The sequence below is a fragment of the Xiphias gladius genome, chromosome 20, assembly GCF_016859285.1.
Source record: "Xiphias gladius isolate SHS-SW01 ecotype Sanya breed wild chromosome 20, ASM1685928v1, whole genome shotgun sequence".
Taxonomy (NCBI): Eukaryota; Metazoa; Chordata; class Actinopteri; order Istiophoriformes; family Xiphiidae; genus Xiphias; species Xiphias gladius.
The window spans coordinates 16,134,589-16,155,567 of record NC_053419.1 but is presented as its reverse complement, the minus strand read 5'-3'; the positions used below and the strand labels follow the sequence as shown (position 1 = coordinate 16,155,567).

The 20,979-nt window shown below is 39.1% G+C and overlaps 2 protein-coding genes across 6 annotated transcripts in view; both read right to left on the bottom strand.

The window, feature by feature from the left end:
* Positions 1–2,219: 2,219 nt before the first annotated feature.
* On the bottom strand, positions 2,220–10,790 carry rad23b (RAD23 homolog B, nucleotide excision repair protein). 2 transcript variants are annotated; one of them, XM_040158261.1, is made up of 10 exons: positions 10,564–10,790; positions 9,488–9,569; positions 6,281–6,360; positions 5,582–5,763; positions 5,416–5,471; positions 4,079–4,206; positions 3,745–3,877; positions 3,501–3,628; positions 2,794–3,000; positions 2,220–2,565 (listed from the first exon to the last, which is right to left on the bottom strand). In XM_040158261.1, the coding sequence occupies exons 1-10, from the start codon at positions 10,627–10,629 to the stop codon at positions 2,452–2,454; spliced, it is 1,176 nt and encodes a 391-aa protein (XP_040014195.1). In that variant the 5' UTR covers positions 10,630–10,790; the 3' UTR covers positions 2,220–2,451. The 2 variants fall into 2 exon arrangements, with proteins under 2 accessions (XP_040014195.1, XP_040014196.1); XM_040158262.1 differs by having other exon boundaries at positions 5,416–5,468.
* A 3,437-nt stretch (positions 10,791–14,227) lies between these two features.
* The window catches only part of znf462 (zinc finger protein 462), a 52,394-nt gene continuing 45,642 nt past the window's right edge, over positions 14,228–20,979 (bottom strand). For all 4 annotated transcript variants that reach the window (XM_040156845.1, XM_040156848.1, XM_040156846.1 and 1 more), the window contains exons 11-13: positions 19,608–19,914; positions 19,027–19,216; positions 14,228–18,750 (exon numbers count right to left, since the gene is read on the bottom strand). In XM_040156845.1, coding sequence (XP_040012779.1) covers positions 18,531–18,750; positions 19,027–19,216; positions 19,608–19,914 — 717 coding nt within the window. In that variant the 3' untranslated portion in view covers positions 14,228–18,530. The remainder of the gene's footprint in view (positions 18,751–19,026; positions 19,217–19,607; positions 19,915–20,979) is intronic.

Genomic DNA, 20,979 nt, shown 5'->3' with positions numbered 1-20,979 from the left:
CAAAGCAAAAAAACATGTCAATACCATTAAGTAAACATTAGGCACATAAGAATGACATGTATGTTAAATGAAGTTTCCTTGAACATCATTAGTAACAGTAATTATAGATTCCCCTGGTAGTGGTGTAATGGAGAAGCACATTTAAATGGCAGCAATAGCTCTCAGTCAGCTCACACATAACATCCCCCTGATAATCGTGAGATTGCCACAGGCAGACTAGCACAATGTTGCAGTTAAAAAGAGATTTTCGAAAAAATACTCTGCTACACTGTCCTGTTTCCGTGGGGTTCTCTTTCCACCTGTCAGCAGGAAGAATGGGAAGGACAACTGAGTTTCTGGCTGACATTCACGGGTGACACCAGATCTGACTGCCAGTATGTGCTGGAGCTCTCAGGTGCACAATATGAATGAAACCCATTAAGTTAGTGTCTTAATATGTTTCTGCTATATGCTTATTGGGATCATGCATCATTTTCTTTGGAGTGTTATGCATGTACTGTATCTATTTACATGCTTTTTTTTTTCCCACAAAAAAAAAAGTTGCATGTCAATATCATAACACTAAAACTACATACATGAAATCCTGCCTTATGCTTAGCGTCCACTCAACAACTAAGAGATCAACTTGGACACCAAAGAAGAGCCCAAGGAATGTTGCCATTAAATCACACTCAGCAACGTTTACATACTCTGCTGACCTCAGTAAAGAAATACTTAAATATGTGCATGTATTTGTATCTTAAAAGCAACAGAAACAGTAAATATCGCAAAGTTGTTCCAAAAAAGATCAAAATTGGAGTTTAATCAACACATTACTTTTGTAAAAAAAATGTAAAAAAAAATATAAAAGGAAAAGAAAAAGCACTTCTTTCTGATATTTCCACAAATCCTTAAAATTAAATTTAAAAAATTGATGGGAGTGTATGATTTACAAAGGATCGGTTATGTATTCATTTGCATGAATTTCCACTATACAGTATGGCAAAATGACACCTTGCGAAACATGTCACTAAGTTAATCAAGAATAAAATCCAGCAAAAAAAAGAATAATTTACATCCTATTAAGAGTAAAAAAAGGTTCAAATGACGCAAGAGCCAACGTTTGAAGTGAAACCAGTATGTGTTTTCATAAAAGTCCCACGATATGAAGTCTAACAACTGACATATTTCAATTACCTTTAGAGGCCAAACTGTGGTGCTTGTTAATCCAAATGTTTTTCAATTTTGAGATATTGACCCATTTTGTGGTATTCAAGTAAACACATCTTCAGGCTTGCAAACAGATGTTGGCATTGACTTTTGGAAACATGTTGTGGTCTATGTTGCCCCCTATAGGTTAATTCAGTATTAAACACACTCAGGGCTCTTGGTCAATCATCTTCAATTCCTAAATGGAGCGATGTGGAAACTGCCTTTTAAGTCCTCGATAGACGATCAAACTCACTAAAAATTCCGGGGTAAGAACAGCTAAATAAAAGTTGTGAGTTGGATGACATTAATAAAATGAATTACTAAATACACAGTTGAGGTTACAGGTCGCAGTTTATAATGTTCATTGCAAAAAATAAGTTTTGAGCCTTTTTTCACTGCCTGGTAAATCAGGAGTACGGTGTACCAAGCAACATCAGACTTTTTGGGGTCCGGTGGACAGAATTACTAGAGCGGGACCAGTAACAATTGACAATGTAATAAAGTGGCTGCACATGCCTATTTACTAACACTTTGAGTGTATTTAGTGTTAAGTTGCTCTTTAAAGGCAAAGTAGTTGCAGTTAAGTTCTACATTCAGATTTCCACAGTCACACTCCAAACACAGCAAAACAGCCACAGCTCTCATTTATTTTGAAAACTTTATTTTTTCTGTAAAAATGACAGTCCTTGCAACTAAACCCTATCACGTATGTAAACTGTATACGTTTTAATGCCTTCAATGCCTTTAAATGCCTCCTGCCAAACAATCACGCTGATTTACATGCAGATAAGGGATGTTAAATAGGAAAATAACCAGTGCCATAAATGTTTGCTATGCACAGCTTGCATTTTTCAAATTTTCATTACTTCTCAACTTAAAAAAATAAGATTGTATGAATACCTTTCAGCTCCACCCTGAACTTACCTCACTTATAGTTTGAAACATACTGTCATTGCAAACCATACTGATGAAAAAAATAAATCATTGGTCTTAAGTAAAGTGTTAAAAAATCAATAGCACACAGGTGATTTCTGATGCAAAGTTGCTGTACTTTTAATTGTTCCTCCAATTCAAACTGATCACAAACAACAGCCCATCCTTGTGATAATGATCCAGTGTTATTAAGAGACGTGAATGTGGAAGTGGTGAATAAAACTTTTTGGAAATGTAAAAGGCTTGTTGCACACATATATTTTCTATCAGCAATCAAAAAGTACAGGAAGAAATAAGAAAAAATTAGTCAAAATAAGGATGGCTCTTTTAATCATCATCAAAGTTCTGTTGTAAAAGGAAGTTGGCGGCCAAGTTCTCATTCTTCTCACAAGCAAAGTAGGCTTGTATAACAAGTCCCTCTGGAAATCCTAAGGCTTTTAGCTGGAATTAGAGAGAGAAGTTTTGCAAATTAGCCAAACAAGACTTTAATAAGCATGACGATTTGTGCTTCAAGTTGTACCAGTCTCTACTATGTGAAAATTAAAACTTAAAGTGAGGATTTTGGCAACATCATCAGAGTTGTGCATCACATTACAGCACTTCGCATAGAGCAACACTGAAGTTTGGACATACGGAGAGGGTTAATGACAGTGTTGTGTTCCTCCTCACCCTCTCGATGGCCTCTTTCTCCTGTGGTGTGACCTGGATATAGCTCATTTGACTTCCGCTGGGTGTATCACCTCCCATCCCTCCGGCCCCTCCGGCCCCTCCCGCTCCTCCCGCTCCTCCCGATCCACCTCCGCCACCAACCGGCACGGCTTCTGGATTGGGTTCATTCAGCATCTGGATGAACTGCTCTTGGTGGTTACTAATCTCCTACAATGGTAAATGAGCAGTTTAGGCATTACATTGCAGGCCTACATACTGTTTAATATTCCTTGGCCCTTTTAACATAAAAAAAAAAAGAACAACAAAAAAACATCCTATAATTGCCTGATATATATTTGGCTTTATTAATACATCTGGGGCAATCACAAAGGACAGATTTAAAAAGAATGCTAAAAGGCCCCACTTGATCCTACAATTCCCATAATCCCATAATGCAACTCTAGTCTCAACTCCGAACTGCAATTTTATTTTTTCAAACTTTTAGACAGCTCCCTAAAGAGCCACTGAGAACATTATACAACCGTTCTCAAAGACCGTGTAGTACTCCTCGTGATGAGTAAACTGAGTGTCCCTTCAAGTGACCTGTGACTCCAGTGCTTAAAACATGAACTTATTCGAATCAGAACTGAGTCAAGGGCCCCCCAGTACATCCATACTTACTTCAACACTCTTATTTAAAAACGCATCAAGTTCTGTCAGCTCTTCACCTGCAACAGCTCGGGGTTTTCCCTGCCGATCTCCTGCAGCAGGGCCGGAAGCAGGGCGGCATTCTGCTGGATCAGCTGTCGCATCACATGGAACTGGGGCTGATTTCTTAGGAAACTTAAGGGATTGCCTAAGAAGATAAGGTATGAGCCAGAAAGTGTAAGCAACATGAAGCAACAGGACAGACATAGAGAGATAATAACAAATGAGGGTGATGGAATGTACAGGACAGTGTGGGCCATTTACCTCCAGCACCTGGTGAAGAACCAGTGTTGGCGGGGATGCTAATACCCCCTGTGGGTGCAGCTGGAGCTCCAGTCACTGGAGGCGCCACTGCATCAGGTCCAGTTGCATGGCCCTGATCTCTGCCTGGGATACCCTGGCAGGAAAAGCCATGAAAAAAAAAAATTCTCAAAAAATGTCACATAAACTGAACAAGCTGGGATGTCACACTATTATTTTGAGATTCAGAACTACTTGTAGTCAACTTTTAGACCAACAATGCGTCAAAGAACATTGCTGGACTGGTGCATAGCCTAAGACACATTTACTATGGCCACAGACATAACACTGTTCTTACCGTTAGCAGGTACTCCACAGCTCTGTCCGGGTTGTTGAAGCTCGCTCTCAAAGCTGCTACCACCTGCTCCCTCTCGTAGCCCATGAGCATCATCTCGTTCACCATGGCGTCATATGATGGGCCTGTCACTAAGGGAACACACGGACACCAACACAGCAAGCTCATTTCGTTAGTGGTACCAAAGAGCCTGTCAGGTTGTGTTTTCTCAGGTATAGCACTGTAATTAGCCAAATCTAAAGTCATTTCAGAAAAACTTAAGTCCAATCACCTCCCAACTGTTAATGACCCAATATTTGCAAAATAATGTCAAGCTCTGTTTCAGTATTGGCCTTAAAAATGTGATTTAGCAATGTTTCCAATACACTGATTCATTTGTGGCAGAACGCCACAATATCAACACTGACTGCCACATAATGATTTTCATTCTCTCTTTTATAAAAAAAAAAACTATTTTAAATTGATAAAATCTTTCATCTTTCAATCTTTCATTTCATTTGGCAAGGCATGAATAAAGGCGCAAAATTCCCGCTTTGAACAGGCTGTATAAAAGGGGCTAATATCGACTGCTCGTGCAAGTGGATAACATTAATGTTAATTCTTTAACTCTGAGGCTGACTGATTGCTCCCTTAATCCAGGTACCACCCCACATAGAATCTTATTCTGTGAGAAACACTAATTAGTCATTTACTTTAAGACATGGGTGTCAAACGGTCAAGTCCACCAGATAGACATTAAGATAAGTTTTAATTTGAAAAAAAATGAATCATCTTTAAACACACATTAACATGCCTCTAAGAATTGAATAAAACATAAAAAATATCGCCATACTGTGAAGCAGAAGACACACTCTGCTCCCATGTTTTGTAAGGTTACATAACACAGAAAACACAACTAAAATCTAATCCTATGATAGCATATTAAACAAAACACTATCACTTGAGCACAACTTCAATGCATAACAAAGGAACGACAGTTTCAGGAGTTAGCAAACAAAGATGAAATTCTCTGCTGTGTCCCATTAAAATTTACGACCTGCCGCAAAAACACTGAAAATCCACAAAAGGATTTGCTCTGAGCAAAGCAATATTTGCAAAGTTCACAGCATATGGCCACGGGGAACTGTCAGATAATGTTTCGGCTGAGCTGCAGTATCAGACTGCTTATTGATTACGATACATCAATATCAGCCTGCCAAGGGTATCAACAAGAAATAACGTGGGCCAAACTCTACCAACAACATTCTTATATCAGATTCATAATTAAATTTCTGTCAGATCTAGCGCCAATAAAAAGTCAGATAATGACCTACAAATTAGGTTTAAAAATGCAGCCTTACCTAGATTTGAAACTGCCTCATCAATTAGGTTTGTGTTTGTTGATGCCTCAGAGCTTCTGCGTGAGAGAACAGACCGTGGGTAAGGTGTGATCGGCAAATCACTTCTCAAAGCAAGTAACGCTGATATCAGATGCATAGTTAAAGACCAACATCTACCCATCTTTACCCGACTGGGGAGGAAGCTGGTTCAGCAGTCGAGGACCGTCTCTCCTCTGGTTTGTCGTCCGTGGAGGGACGCTCTGTTGTGTTTTCCGAGCCAGTCGATGAGGCGGGACGTGCTGCGGAAGCCGTAGTGCTGGGAGCTGAAGCGGAAGGTGAAGGCTGTGGGGCGGCTGAGGCCGTTTTAGGCTATGAGAAAATTTGTAAAATATAAAAATACGTCACTTCTACAATATCACTTCCAAGTCACAATGGGTCATTTGCTTATAAATTGTCATTAAAACGCTGATTTTAGGCTGTATTTTACTTTGGGTTGTCTTTGCTTAACAAGTGTCTTGACTATCTTGAGGTACACTGATAAAAACCATCACACAGTCATTCTTTGCTTAGAAGAAGTTATCTGCAAAGTAATATATGGGAGTAAACCAGAGCCAGGACTGGAAAACGCTGACCCCACTCAGAGTCAGAGCTTCTTGTTCATGTGCACCAAAAGAGCTTGTTCAACAGACAGAAAGAAATGGCTTGTAGTGGAAAGAGAAGGTTACAAGACCCAATCATAGTTCTCTAGTAGCTCCTACTCATAACATTCAAGGGCATGGTGTTCTACAAATAAAATAATACCGATTAAAATGAATACATAGATCTTAAAATCCGTTCACAATACAATATCCTACCATTTATGAAAAATATTTTTTATTTCCCTTACCTTTGTCACCATGACGACCACAAAGTTCTTCTCATCGATTTTATACTCTTTGAGGGCTGTGTCATCGTTGAGGATTTTACCTGTGGAGAAAGAGAGAAATGAGTGACAATTCTGTTGGCTTTACCTGCCATAAACTCTGAAACAACATGCAGGGATGCAACAAAAGATGGTATCACATTCAAGACCATTGAGCTGTTTAAGCGCCTGCTTTTGTTGCTACATCTGGTTCTTTTTGTTCTATTGTAAAGCACTGCTTTTATTTTCTGTTACATATGTGCCTGAAACCCAAAACTCCACTATTTAAAATGCAATAAAATGCTAACTTAGTACAAAAACAGTGCCTATAAAATGTCTTCAACCTCCCTTGGAGTTCTGTTGTAATTGTTGTAACTGTTGTAATTATGATTTTTAGCAACTCTGTTAAACTTCTCTACAGCACTGCACTTTATGCGTACTACACCACCCAATGCCCAGAATACATTTATTTAGGCCTTTGAATGCATAATTACAACAATTCTATTGGGTAAACATTTACATAACAATGCAACGGCTATTATAGATGTGAATTTACAATTTCAAAAGTTCTATAACAACATTAAAATTTGACATAACATCATTCTGAGGAAAGCAAGGAGTTAGTACACTGCTTTTCACTATCACTAACTTGTTAAGTATTTCCAAATCCTGTCCATTTAATACAATTTTATTTGTTTGTAGCCTAAACCCAGGACGAATGAGGCAATTAATTGGAAAAACAGAAATGATTGACTGATTAAACTATAACGAAAGGTCCATATTTAAGAACCAGCTGCAACAAAAGTCAGTACAACTGTCATTAGTGAGATTCCATTCTTTCCACCTTTATTTTTGATGACAGATTAAATCCTCCTGGGCATGGATGATATCAGTCCTACACAAATTGTGGAGAGATGTTCTGCCGTTCTTCACAGATGATTCTTTTCAGCTGTTCTTTGCTAGAGGGGTTTTGTTGCTCTGCCTTTCACTTTAAAAACACTCCAAAGGTGTTTCAGGGGACATGTTTCACCAGGTCACCATTTTCACTATTTCTTGTTTAAAAACTCTTGTGATTTTTGCAGTGTTTGGGATCATGGGAACACTTCTCCACTACCAAGTGTCTTGAGACTGGGAGTCATCTTTTCTTTCAGGATTTGGGTACACAAACTCGCATTCACAGTGCCATCTATAAACGTCCCATCTCCGTGTTTCATGGTTCGCACCATGCATTCACTGTGGTAGTCCTGGTCAGGACTCAAACTGATCCAAACAAATATATTTAGTTTTCATGTGACGAAAGAAAGTGCTGCCAATATTTACCAGGCTTCTTTTCATGTTCCTTGGCAAAGTTTAATTTTGCATTTGTAGAGAAAATTAGCAAAATTTTCGGGAAATAGGGCGTTAATCAGAATTATCATGCGGAACCATTTTAATTAATCGTCCACCGATATAATGTCAGAGTCAGCTGACTGTTTTCTCGTGGTGATCAGTTAAGAGCATCTATAAAGCACAATTTAACTTGGACTGAGAAAGAATTAAGCAGAACTTAGGCAGAAAAAGCAACAAAGAAAAACAAAAACAAAGATACGTAAAGGGACTGAAAGTAAGTTACAGAAAATCAAAGCAACAACTTCATATGTAAATATTTATTACACACACACTAACACAGAATGACACTACAATAACACAGCAACACACTAACTACACACAAAATAACGCTACGAATGACTTATGACTGTAGAACTGCAGTTTGTGAGAAACGGTTTTCTTCTGGGACGCCATCTGTAGAGGCTGACTTCATGCAATGTCCTTCCCACTGTCTGATCAGTCACTGAAACACCAATTTCTACAGAAAATCCTTGTGCAAAGTCAGACGCATTTTCTTATCTGTTTTTCATGGCAAGGTTGAGTAAATAGCGAATTGTGCTTGGTGTAACTTTCTAGGACTGGCCACTACGCTTTCTGTTATTGGTAGAATGGCTCTTCCTATACCTCCTAACCACCACTGCAACTGGGATTCGGCTAATGTTCAGTAGCCTACTGATGCTCTTGTATCCTCTCCCATCTTTATGAAGTCTCACAATCTGGCTTCTTACATAATTCAGGCAGTTACTTACCATGTGGAGCCATGTTTCATTAGACAAAACCGAGGCCAAAACTGGTGTTCAAAGGTTATTTTATAACCTTGTTAATGCCATAAGTCTTCATAGGAAATCAAAGGTATAATCACTTTTGTTCCAGTGATCACAGGTAAACTGACTTTGGTTGCAGTGGTCCCAGGTGTACTCACTCTTGTTGCACTGAGGTGTTACTTTGGGGCCCAGATTTTTAGTGTAGTCTTTCTAACTTGTTTGTTTTTAACTGTGCAAAAGATCAAATACCCTAGACTTCAACATAAAAAAAATATACAATTATTTTAAGATGTTACAATTTTGAATCATTTAAAATTAGTGATAATGCACAGGGGTGTACTCAGTTTTGTTGTGTACTGTACATAAAAGCATACAACAGTGAGAGATGTGAGCAGAGCCGCTACTGGTAAGGAAAAGGGCAACTTTCTCTTGACTTCTGCAAATTTCTGGAGGTATTGAACACTTTGTGCTACTGTCCAATATTTTTTTAATGCTGGGTTATGAAAAGAAGCTGTCAAACAATAATGAACAGTGTAAAGGGTTGGAGCAATTAGATTAACACTCGATAAATAAATGCAATAAAATGTAAAGTAGATTTTTGCAGGAATTTCTTCTCACAATAAACTACTGAAAATCAATGCAGTGTGGATTTTCAGTACATAAGAAGGAGAAGAGAAACTCTTATCAAGAAATGGGGGATTTAAGGAGGGTTTAAACTAGAGCTGCAACGAATAGTCGATTATTCGATGGACAGAAAAATAATCAGCAACAATTCCAGACAATTAATTTATCATTTAATTCATTTATCTCCACTTCCAGCTTTTTAATTGTGAGGACTGGCTGCTTTACTTTGTCCTTTGTAAAAAGTAAATCTAATGTCTTCGGACTGTTTTGGAGTGTTGGCCAGACATATCACATCACCTTGGGTTTCAGGAAACTGTGACATTTTGTAGACCAGACGATGAATCGATGAGCGGAGAAAATAATTGGCAGAATAATCAATCATGAAAATAATTACTGATTGCAGCCCTAGTCAAAACAGCCAACAGGGGTAACATACCAGCATATATCAGCTTCTGTCCAGCAACTGAGAAATTGTCCTTTCCCTTCTCCTGTTCAATCTTCTCTTTTAATGTCTTCACCTGTGGAGGGGGGAAAAAAAGAAAGAAAAAAAAAAAAAATCAGGCCCCTTTTAATGATCATGACACTTTTTTTTTAATGCAGATTACTATAGTGTAACGTGAGTGACCCTTACCGCCACCATTTTGTCCAGCCCTGACTATATAAAGCACGGTAGCACGAGTTAAAAAATAAAGTACAAAGTGTGCACTATGTTAACTATTGGCCACCATCATAAAACAGGAGTCAAGTAGACATGATACGTCTGGCTCCTAAGTCTAACTGACTCAAAAACCATGTTGAACACTGAATTCCTTTTGCAGACTGATATCGTGAAGTTTTACACCCAAATCCAAGTTCTTAGAATGTAATTTTCATGTTTCACGTAGCTATGCGAAAGTAAAATTTAATGAAAAGCTGCCTTCCATAAGCAAAATGCCAAAATGCAAAGTTTTATTATAATGTGCAGTTGCCATCAAAAAAGAAAAGTTAGATTTAATTTTATCATATTTAGAGCTAGTTAACACTAGCTCAAGTTCAAACTAACGTTATCTTAGTTAAAGGTGTAACCTACCTACATTAAATAGTGTTATTTGACTTCTACTATGATGCATATTTCGATTTATTTAACGAAAAATATACACTGATCATTTATCATAACTTAAAACTAAAGGCTAGAGTTAATGCTAAATTATGTTGTCATCTTTCCCCCCATCTGGAACCTGAAGTGGGCTACGTCTAAATGCTGACAACACAAACTACTTTCCCAACCAGTATTGGATACATAACGCGAACCTGTCTCAAGTTCCGCGCCAAACACAAGCCATGTTAAACCGAACAGTCTACCCATGTTAAATGAATCCGTGTTTACGCAGACCTATCTATGGATCGTCCCATTTCAAATGGTTTAAAAACAAAAAAAACCCAAAAAAAAAAACAACAACCGAAGGACTCGTTTCCAGGACATATCCGACGCCCACTCCACCCCCTTCACAGAGGCATGGTTTCAACTCTTACCGTCTCCTCTTCATCGATGTCGATTTTGAACGTCTGCTGCTGTAAGGTTTTCAAAGTTATCAGCATTTTGTCGACCGAGTTTTTATCCCTGCGCCTGGTTTAAACGTTGTAGCTCCAACTTGCGACAATCTTTGCTGTTTTGTTGGCTCATTACAAACTGTCAGCCGCCATGGCTTTTCGCCTGTCTTCTTCTATCTGAGGGGGTCAGGTTACAGCGCCCCTCCTGGTTAACTTTGACATCACAGTTGCCTTTTCAAATTCATTCATCTATGGAACAAGTATTCATTGTGCCTTTTTTCTTAAATAAAATTAGCAATGCCTACATATAAAAATACTCCATGACAAGGAAAAGACTGTTATGCTCTTGTATGTCATTTAATTGGATTATTATTAATGATGCATTAACATCTAAGCAACTGTAAATGTTGTCATTTCTCAGTGTGAAGCCAATTAGTTGCTTTATGTACTGTTAACGTGTTTATTAATATGCAGCACTGCATCATATTTTATGAGATGATCACATGTTTTTTGTTCATCTGTAAATTCAGTGGTAACCATAACTATAAAATGAATGTAGTGGAGTAAAAAGTACAATATTTGTCTCTGAAATGGAGTGGAGAAGATTTAAGAAATAACAGAAAATAGAGATACTCTGGTAAATTTAGGTACAGTATATGAGTAACTGTACTTACCTACCTTCCAGCATTGTTTTAATTTCACATAATTGATTAAATCCATTAATTTGACAAGAGTCCATTTGAAGGAGTGCTGCTGACGCTGAAAATTACCGGAAATAAACATGGTTATGATTGTTTTACAAAAAAAAAGGTTTGAATATATAAATGCTGTAGTACAATTTCTCTGCAATAGTTCCACTTGTAAAAAATAGGAATAAAGACAAATACCTCAAGTACTTAGTGTGCTGTATTATGTCATAAAAATATAGCATACAAGATTACTTTTTATGGCCCCTGAGTTTTTAAAATACATTTTATCGTCAGTCATTTTCATCAGTGCAGGGTGACGGAGGGCAACTTATAAAAAGAGGAAAAGAAGAGAAACATAAATTTTAAAGGCCTGTCATTTTTCACACAGACACACACACTGCTGATTTACAGTGTAACAGAGAACAATAAGGTTAATTTGCTCTACTGGGACGAAGGTACAAATGCAGCCCGCTGTATACGCTCTTACTAACCCTCTTAGGAACACACACCACTCTGCCCTCAAGCAGACTCCAATTCAGCTGAAGACATTACGAGCAGCAGACAGAGCAACCACTCAACCATGCAAGCAAGTGCGCTGCAGTGCTTTCAGTGTTTGTGTTAGGAATTCCTTGACAAATCTAACATCTTGATGCTCCTCTGTCTGCGCCTCACATGGAATTTGGATCAATCACGAAGGCTTAAGCCAACTTTTAATTGACACGTTATCAAAACATTACTTGCATTTTACTTTTAGATGCTTAATCGATTGTTTATAGTATTTTTCCGTCGTGTTCCTCTCAAGACTGACGCCGGTGGAATAAACATGCTGCCCTCACTGAGCTCGGGATAGCGTTTTATGCTGTTATCACAAGTTTCAACAATCCCAGGTCCTTCAAGCGTGGAGGAATTTCAGTATTATCCATTTAGCCCTCAGAATTCAGAGGCTTTATTGACGTCTGTTTCGCATGCTTCCATGCTACCCAGCACTGACTTTGAGAGGACTGTTAAGTACCAGAGATAATATGTTGGAGCTCAATGGGGTCTCTTCCCCAGGCCACTTCTCCCTCATTCTCACGTCACTCCCTCTTACTTTCTATGACTGTATGCGGTATGTCCGTCTATCTTTATCTTCCACCCCTCTCAACTCTCTCCTTGTCCTTCTGCCACTCTTCACCCTCCTTACTCTTCTTCTATCCTGACTTTCCCCTCCATCTCTCCTCCCTCCCTCTGTCATCCAGTTATTACAACAAGAGCAGTGCCCTCGCCTGCCTTGGCCTGAGCACACACTCACCAGGCGTTCCTTATGTTGCTCCACTCAGCAGCAGCAGCAGCAGCAGCAGCAGCAGTGTCCTCCTTTCCCCTCTCCCCACTATGGCTGTGCCTCTTGCTCCTGTCTCCAGGGGTCGTCAGTCTGCCATCAGCACCCTCTGAAGCGGTGAGCCACAGAGATTACAATCTGATCTCTGGTGACTTGGAGATATTTTTAAGTGGTGATGTTAGACATGTGAAATAAAGACTTAGCCCCTTCTAAAATAGGCAGGAGTGGAGATGCAGGGGACATGTGAGAAATCGAGACTTTCAAGGGGAAGACACTAGAGACAGACTACTCCAAGTGCTAGTTAGTTAGTGATACAGTTGGAAAAATGAAGGACCAGTGAAACACAGAAGTGTAGCTGATCTAAATTACTTGTGTTATGTAGGGTGCAATTGCTTCAGCATTTCATACATGTACATTAGACAGACACACAAAGACGTACACAAGCACACACTCACAACGGGCTTTTGCAGGGTTTGCGGTTTTGCTCAACAGAGCTCTTGAAGGGTGTGGAGTAGAGAAAGAGTGAAACAGAAGGGTGGAAGGGTGTAACACAGAGTGAAGGCCACTGAGATGCCTTCTCAACCCGGAGCTATTTCCTGTGGACAAGCTGGAAGCTGCTATGACTATTATTGGTTGCTCCAAGGTCTCTGTGGACGTGTTGAAAAGAAAATCGTATGTGTCACCGGAAATTGGAAACATGTTGCACAAACTCTAGAATGGATAACTATGAAGAAATTTTACAAGGCATGTGATTAACTCTGGAGGAGGAGTAGTAAAATGTGTGGACTACTGAATCATTAAACCAGAGTGTTTGCACTGAATGTCACCAACAAATGCTACACAGAGACTGTTTTCCATCTAACAAGAGTCTACAGCCATGCTAGCGGATACTGTGAGGCTGTAATGGAATGCCCTGAGCTAACAGCTAACAACAGCATGCTAACATGCGCACAATGACAATGTTAACATGTTGGTGTTTAGCAGGCATAATTTTAACATGTTCTCCATCTCAGTTTACAATCAAAAACACGTACCTCATGGTGGCAGTAAAGGAAACATCAGGAAATCACCAAAATCATAAGGATACATTATTCGGGCACCATGAACGTCTGTATCAAATTTTATGACAATCCCCACATCTGTTGGAGATATTTCAGTCTTTACCAAAGTGATGGACCAACCAACTGCAGTCCCTATAGAACGGTGATGCTAGCGTAGTTAAAAATACCTTTTGCCTTCTTAGAGACCTGCTCAAGCCTGTGATTCCCAAATGATCACTTTTGTCCAAAGATTTAAGATTATTTATTTGGTAAAATGTTATTTCAGTAAGACTGGGCTGGCTCCAGAGGTGAAAATCAGGTATTTTTTCCCGTCCTTGGTCACTTCCTTATGGCCTTTTCAGGGGCACTCAGATGCAAGTGTACCGTTGCAGAGTTTCAGCCCACTACCACCGACTGTAAATGGTTGCTTGTCTCATTTTGGGTTTTTTTTGTTTTGTTTTTTTAATTTAAGATTCGGTTGAGGCAGCAACGCCAATCCCCTCTGTAGCGTTCCGCCCCACAGAGAGATGTGTCTGTACAGAGAGGAGAGAAACACAATCAACCATTATCTGATAACTTTATTATCAAGTTAAAAAAAGACAATGAATTACAATATTTACAGAATATCCAGAGATAAATGGAATAAAATTGTAAACAATCATTCTAGGCAACATCACAACCCACCATCAGGTAATCAGGTAAAGATTTATATGGGAAGAAAGGCAAGAAGGAGAGATTCTAGTGTCAAACTATGGAGACAACAGTCTGAAAAGAGAAATGCATCAGAAACAAACTAAACATATATACAAGTATCCAGTGTGTTGTCAGCAGGGGTTTAACTTTGGGTAAACTGGGAATATAACAGTCTATAGACTGCACACAGTGAGGGATTCATAGTCATTTTCTATTAAAATGATCACAGAACAACAAATAATTTTGGGTTGACAGCTTCATTACCCAGATTTTCCCAACTTAACATCTGGTTTACACTGGGCTTTTAAGCTGGGCAACAAGCTGCCTTACAAAGCTTATTACTACAACAACAGTTTTACTTTCAAAAAAAGCTACAAGCTGGTCCTGTAAAACAGAAAAAGGGCTTTCAAATTCAGCACCAACTCAACTGGTTTTTTAAGGTATTAAAAGGACTGTGGAGCAGAGTGGGGCTGCTACAGTCCCGCCTATTGTTGACCGGGTAGTATAAAAGGGCAGGCCTCCTTGGAGCAAGGGAGCTGATGCCCCTACTGGCCATGGATAGAAGATACTGGAGTGTCAGATTTTGGATTAGACATGAGTGAGCTAGATCTCAGAGGGATCTGTAGGCTGACTGTCAACCCACATGGTGGCCAAGCCCAGAAAATGACTAAGCAGTTTAAGGAAATGCTCCAAAAGGAACACATTTTTTTCTTGTCTCTTACTTTGCCATGTTTGTCTTCTCCATAATAAAAGCCCTGGCAATTAATTATGAGAGAACTGCATCCACTTCCTTCATGTGTTTAAATATTGTACAACCACACTGCTCTTCCTAACTGCTCCTTCCCATTACAGTACAAAAAAGGAGATATTTTTTATTGTAACCAGACATTGTACAACAGTGTAATAATGTTGGACTGGGGACTCAAAAGGCCCCTAAGGGTTATCTATCATCTTTAGATTTCTTTTTTTTTCTTTTTTTAAAATAAGAACACCTAAAGGAAAAAAAAAAGGGTTAAAGTATCCTTTCTGAAACACCACAGTTCAAACACTTAACGAGTAGTTTTGTTTTCTATACATGGCTGCAAACATGTAGTTTACCTGGGTTCCACCCATAGAACTCCAATTCTAAAACTCTATGGTCCTAACCCAGATTTCCCATTTCCATCAAAGGTTCAATGCTCAGGAAAGACAATCACAGCAGCAAACACAGCAGGCTTGGTAAATATTTTGGTACTAAGAACACAATTAGATTAACCGTGTTCCTCTACAAATTTTAAATTGTAGTTATCAGTCATTTTGTTTCAGACTATTTAATGTTGCTTATTGGTCTTATTGAATTGGATATAACTTTGACTTAATTGCTATTTACTTCTGATAAGGCTTTAGGGCATTCAAGCAGCAAATTCCAGCAAATACAATCTCTGCCTTTTGTCAATATCAACAATAACACAACAACTTTGTCTAAAAAGAAGCACACAAATGCAGGCTATGACAGCTGCTTCAATACAGGAGGAGAATTTAAAGGGGTTTAAATTGGGGGATTTGAAACCTTTTAAAAGTCAATCTTAGACATACAGTCCCAGTGGCATATAAACTCTATATATGTGGAAACAAATGGTTTTATGGCCTTTGGACCTAGTTACACTTGTCTTTTCAGTGTATCCCATCATGTCAAAACTGAACCATAGACTGTATGAAAAACCTGGCCATGTCTGTGGCATCAGCCATAAATTTAAGAGACATTTTGAAGCCTAAATTTGAGTTTGCCTAGATGCTCAATCCCATCCTGTCATTCATTTGGAGCCGGAAGATCCAAATATGGACACTGTGGGGGAACCTGGATGTCGTGGAGGTAATCACCAGGGCTGACCGTGAAAGACCAAGACACCTGACAATCATGCAAACATGGCTCTAAACACACCCATTTTAGCATGGAATTTCATTTGTGGTGCTCACGTCATCATTTAAAACAAACAAAAAAAACAAAAAACAAAAAAAATACCCTCACACACACTAACACTTTTTTCCTTAAACAGCAACCCCCAGCCTTTACCCCAGATAATAAAACACAACATACAGAACACAATGTCAACAGGTTTCATATGGACTATTTATTTGGTAGAAAAGAGTCCCAATGAAAACTGCTCTAATTTCTTTCAATGCTGTGAGTGTAACAAATGAAATTCCATTCACTTCCACTGGATCAGTGTGACAGCAGAAATCTCAGAAGGATATCTCAAGCCCCTGGCAAATAAACTAAAGCATTTACTACTAGAGGTTGATAAAAAATATATATTTTTTTGTAATCTGGTTCAAACCAACGCTTTAAGCCTCAACATCCTCTTTGCTCTGATCTGGGTAGATGCTAAACCATATCTTGCTGTTACAATAAAGTAGAATCTAATTTGTTCTAATAGCATCTTCATTAAATAATGACTCTCAAAATTGCCACTAAGGCACACATTGGGATGAAAACAGTGAAAACAGCTGTTGAGGCCATAAATTCTTGTGGGAATAAATCTTGAGTTTACTTTCTCAGAGAGAAGTTGGGTATTTTACTAATTACTTCAAAGCAGTTGGACTTTCTTTTTTTTTTTCTTTTTTAAAGCAATCAAACCCATATAGTGGCCATTAGAGGAACTGCAATTTAAGGCACTTGCACGCTGGTATCAGCACTCAGCCATGGTGTTCAACACTTGGTCTGTACATTGTGTGGTCCGATCCTGTGCACAGTGTAATCCAGTGAACCAGACCAAACCAGACTCACTGTATGGATCTCTGAGAGATCTCTTCACCATCTGTCATTAAAATCATGTGGACAGAGCTAGATTCTAGCACATCCAATCACATATGTTGCACTGAAAAGACAAGTGTAATCTCTAGCCTCTTTACATCCTGATATATTGCCTGTAAGAAGACCCCCTCGTAATGCCACCCCGGTCTGTGATTTTAGACAGCATGCCGTCGTTCCACGATCAGAGGCGTGACGTGTAACACAACAGTGTCGACGTCTGTCCTGCCATGCCGGCTCTCCCTTTTATACAGACATCGATCCCACTCTGTGACTAACTCTGCTGCCGGCTTACTGCCGGAACAACAATGCCCACCATTCTGTGTTCATACCTTTTACACCGAATGGCGAGGCGGAATAAAGGCGCAACATTCCCTCCTTGAACAGGCTGTTTAAAAGGGGCTATAGTCCCTTGGTCAAGATGCCACTACTGTTAAAACCTGTAATTATTTTCTGGACTAACCCTTAACGGGTACCTTTTTCATATTGGTACAGTCATGATACAGTTTACATATCTGTGTTGTTATTTCGATCTGCTGAGGGCAAATGTTAACTGCGATATTAGTAACCTGGATCACAAACGTGGTATCTTACAGTGAAAAGGACATTTAAACCATTACCATTATGTCCATGATCTTATCAGTGAAATTACCGGACAATAAAATAGTACAGTCAGAATGTGAAGGGTGCCACAGGCTGAAGGCTTATACGTAGTATAATATTAAGGGACCTAAAATATAGCAATTTGCTACAAACATGTTGGGGGGGAATTGACAGTATTTCTACGAGTAATGAATAAAAGATGATTTGTAATTTTGCTAAAATAGATAAGGTGCGACTCTTCCTCAGGGAATACTTCTACACATTTAACACAAGGCTTAGATGAAAAAAAGTCTCAAATTTCAACAAGAAATGAGAAAAGGTTGCTCTACAGTGGGCCACGGTTTTAAATGTTTTCATATCTTGTTTGTTTCTTCTAGGTAAATTTACAGTACCCCTGTTTTGGATGAGCTGTGGGGAGTGTAAAAGGTGCTTCAAATAATAAAATGCTAAATTTAGTTTATCATTTTGGACAAAATTCTTTATAAATAGCTTAGTTTTATCTGGGTGGGATCTTTCACTGTAGATTTGACCAGAATGTCAGCAATAAAGAGTTCTGTTCACTATTGGTTACCAATATATTAAGATCTGTCCTAGGGGACCGCTCATTTAAAGAGCTCAGCCATTTTATGCAGCACAACCTAATACTTATATATGTAACATCTAAAATCTAATAATGTGCCAACTCATAAGAAGTCACTTTTTTCCATTTCAATCTTTTTGTTTCCTTTGACGTTCTATATTCAGATCCAACTCAGTGCTGATCCTACCCAATGTTATCGATTTCTAGCACAATATCCCGAGAGACCACAATCTGTTCAACCAAACTGTTGATCTTTTTTGGTCTCAAGCATTTCGTTGTCCTCCATGTACTGGCTTTGACTTCTTGGTGACAGATCAGCAGGGTTCTCTTCCTCTTTTCTGTTGTTGGAGACGTCCAGTCCTGTGTCCATCAAGACAGAGGAGCCAGTGGAAGATGAAGCTGAGGCCTCTATTGCTGAAGTGGTGCTGGTGTCCATCCGACTGTTGCTAACTGTCCTGAAAATGCAGGAGGGAGAAAAAGTAAGTGCTTATAGCCTGTGAAAAAATATGGATAAAAATAAGACTAATGACAGAGAGGGCAGAACTTTAAATACACAGATATACAGTAATAAACAAAGACAAAGTGGTGCTTTGAGCTAAATGCTAATGTTCTCAAAATGGGGGGGGGTGTTATGAATGCCTATAGCCGTGTGTGTAAGCTATCCAACAAATAGCTGACATACAAAGAGAGAGTGGAGAAGAAGAGAAAGAGAAAAAGCTAAAAATACTAACATGCCATGTCGAAGGACATGTCGTTCCCACTCAAGGCTGTTGGTGAAGCAGCGGCCACAGAACTCGCAGGGAAGACGCTTCTCTATGCTGCTCGGCCCTGAGCTGCTGCTGTGGCTGCTGCTGCTGCTGCTGCTGCTACTACTGCTGCTGCTGCTGCTGCTGCTGCTGCTGGTAGGAGATGCAAGGACCTCTGGGAAACAGAGTTCAAATGATTGGTTACGCTCAGAGTAATAGTCGAAGTAGCAGAAAATGGCTTCTCAGCAGATACACATTTACAGCGTGGTCCCAGTAGGTTTTGTGAAGAAATCTGCTGTGAGAAAGTCTCATACAGCAGTTAAATAGTATTTCAATGGTGTTGGCCCATGTTTTGAAAACCAATACGTCCAGATCAAATTTAGAGTCGAGTTTTAGTTCACCTCTTTTTTTTGTAGAAATATTGAGGTATTACATTGTTTATAAAGAGTCCTTGGATAGGGACACTGTCTGTATGAGTAAATAAGAAGTAACACAGTATTTAGAGAATGTAGAGATTTGTGTTCAGCCAACAGAACATAACCTCATTGACGATCATCTGTATTTACCTTGTAAGGCAGGCTTCTCTTCCTCCACCCCCTTAACTTCCTCTTCTTCCTCCTCCTCCTCCTCCTCCTCTTCCTCTTTGATGTTGTCCTCTATGTCTTCATCAACCATCTCTCTCAGTTCATCCAATTTGTTTTCCATAATTTCCATTCCTTCGTTGTCATCCTCCTCCTCTGCAGCTGCTTTTCCATCTAATACCATCTCCATCATTTCTCTCTCCTCTTCCTCCTCTGCGCTGCTCCCTTGTTCCTTTATCATCTCCAGCTGGTCCAGGTTGACCCGGCCCATCAGCTCAAAGTTGCGGATAACCTGAAAAGAAACAGGAGGTATTTATCAGTTTGGTATAGTCTGCTCTGAGCCACATTAGTGTTGGAGAACTCACTTTTTTCATTTGCGGCTTTATTTTTCTAATGCAGCTTGTTGAGGCCTTCACAAATACAAACTTGACAGGTTGGAAAATATATCTTCACAAAATATTATATTTATGCATGTTTAAGATATAATTTTTCTTATTTTATGAAATTAATTTGAACAAAAAAGTAAATACATTCATTTTTAGGCTGATTTTGCTTGTTATTATTTTACCCCAAAGTACTACAACTGAGTTAGCAGGCTTTTGAAGGTGACGGCCAGTGTCAATCGACAGTCAAAACTTGTAAAATGTTCATGTTTTCACTGTCCTCAGTTACACAATCCATCTCATTTACAAGAATTTAAAACTGATCATCTCTCAAACAAGACGTGTATTTCTGTATTTGACTGTACAAAGCAGCCTTAGGTAATTTTAACATAGATGGAAGGTCTGATAACAGATCTTGCTCATCTCATTGCCTATGCATCTTGTTGCAGAGTAAATTATGACACTCCTTCTGAGTGATTCCCTCCTCCCATACTCCCTAAAGGCTCAGAGATATAGCCCTGCAATCCACTTCCCAGCAGTGAAAAATGTCTCTCTCTACAGTCTTACTACAGTGAATTGAGCTGTATCTCTCTGTCTCGCTCGTTCCTCCTTTTAACAACAGATACTCTGACTCCCAGGTCCACAATGGCTACCTAAGCGTTTCACGGGCTGAAGCATACATTTATAGTATTCCAGTGGCAAGAAAATAAAACGACTGCAATTACTGCCTGGTGTGCAATTAAGACCTACAACTCAGTGAGCTAGAGAAGTGCTAAATGATTGCTCTGTGTAGTGGATGATGAACGAGTCAAAGTTTTTAAATTACAGCTTGACTTCTTGAAGGCAGCAGTCATGCTCAAGGCAGATTAGAAATATCTATATAATACATAATATTATTTGCTTTCTTGACCTTTTCATAACCTTCATCTACCAAACATCTCAGCATGTCTCTACCAAATGATGACATGAATGAG

Bases quoted from the DNA above. Each gene is read 5' to 3' on its own strand.
- rad23b (XM_040158261.1), bottom strand. From the start codon at position 10,629: ATGCTGATAACTTTGAAAACCTTACAGCAGCAGACGTTCAAAATCGAC. The intron at 6,361-9,487 runs GTATGTTACCCC...CTTTCTCCACAG, and splicing joins ACAGAAGCTGATATATGCTG to GTAAAATCCTCAACGATGAC. The intron at 3,878-4,078 runs GTAAGAACAGTG...TTTTCCTGCCAG, and splicing joins CTGTGGAGTACCTGCTAACG to GGTATCCCAGGCAGAGATCA.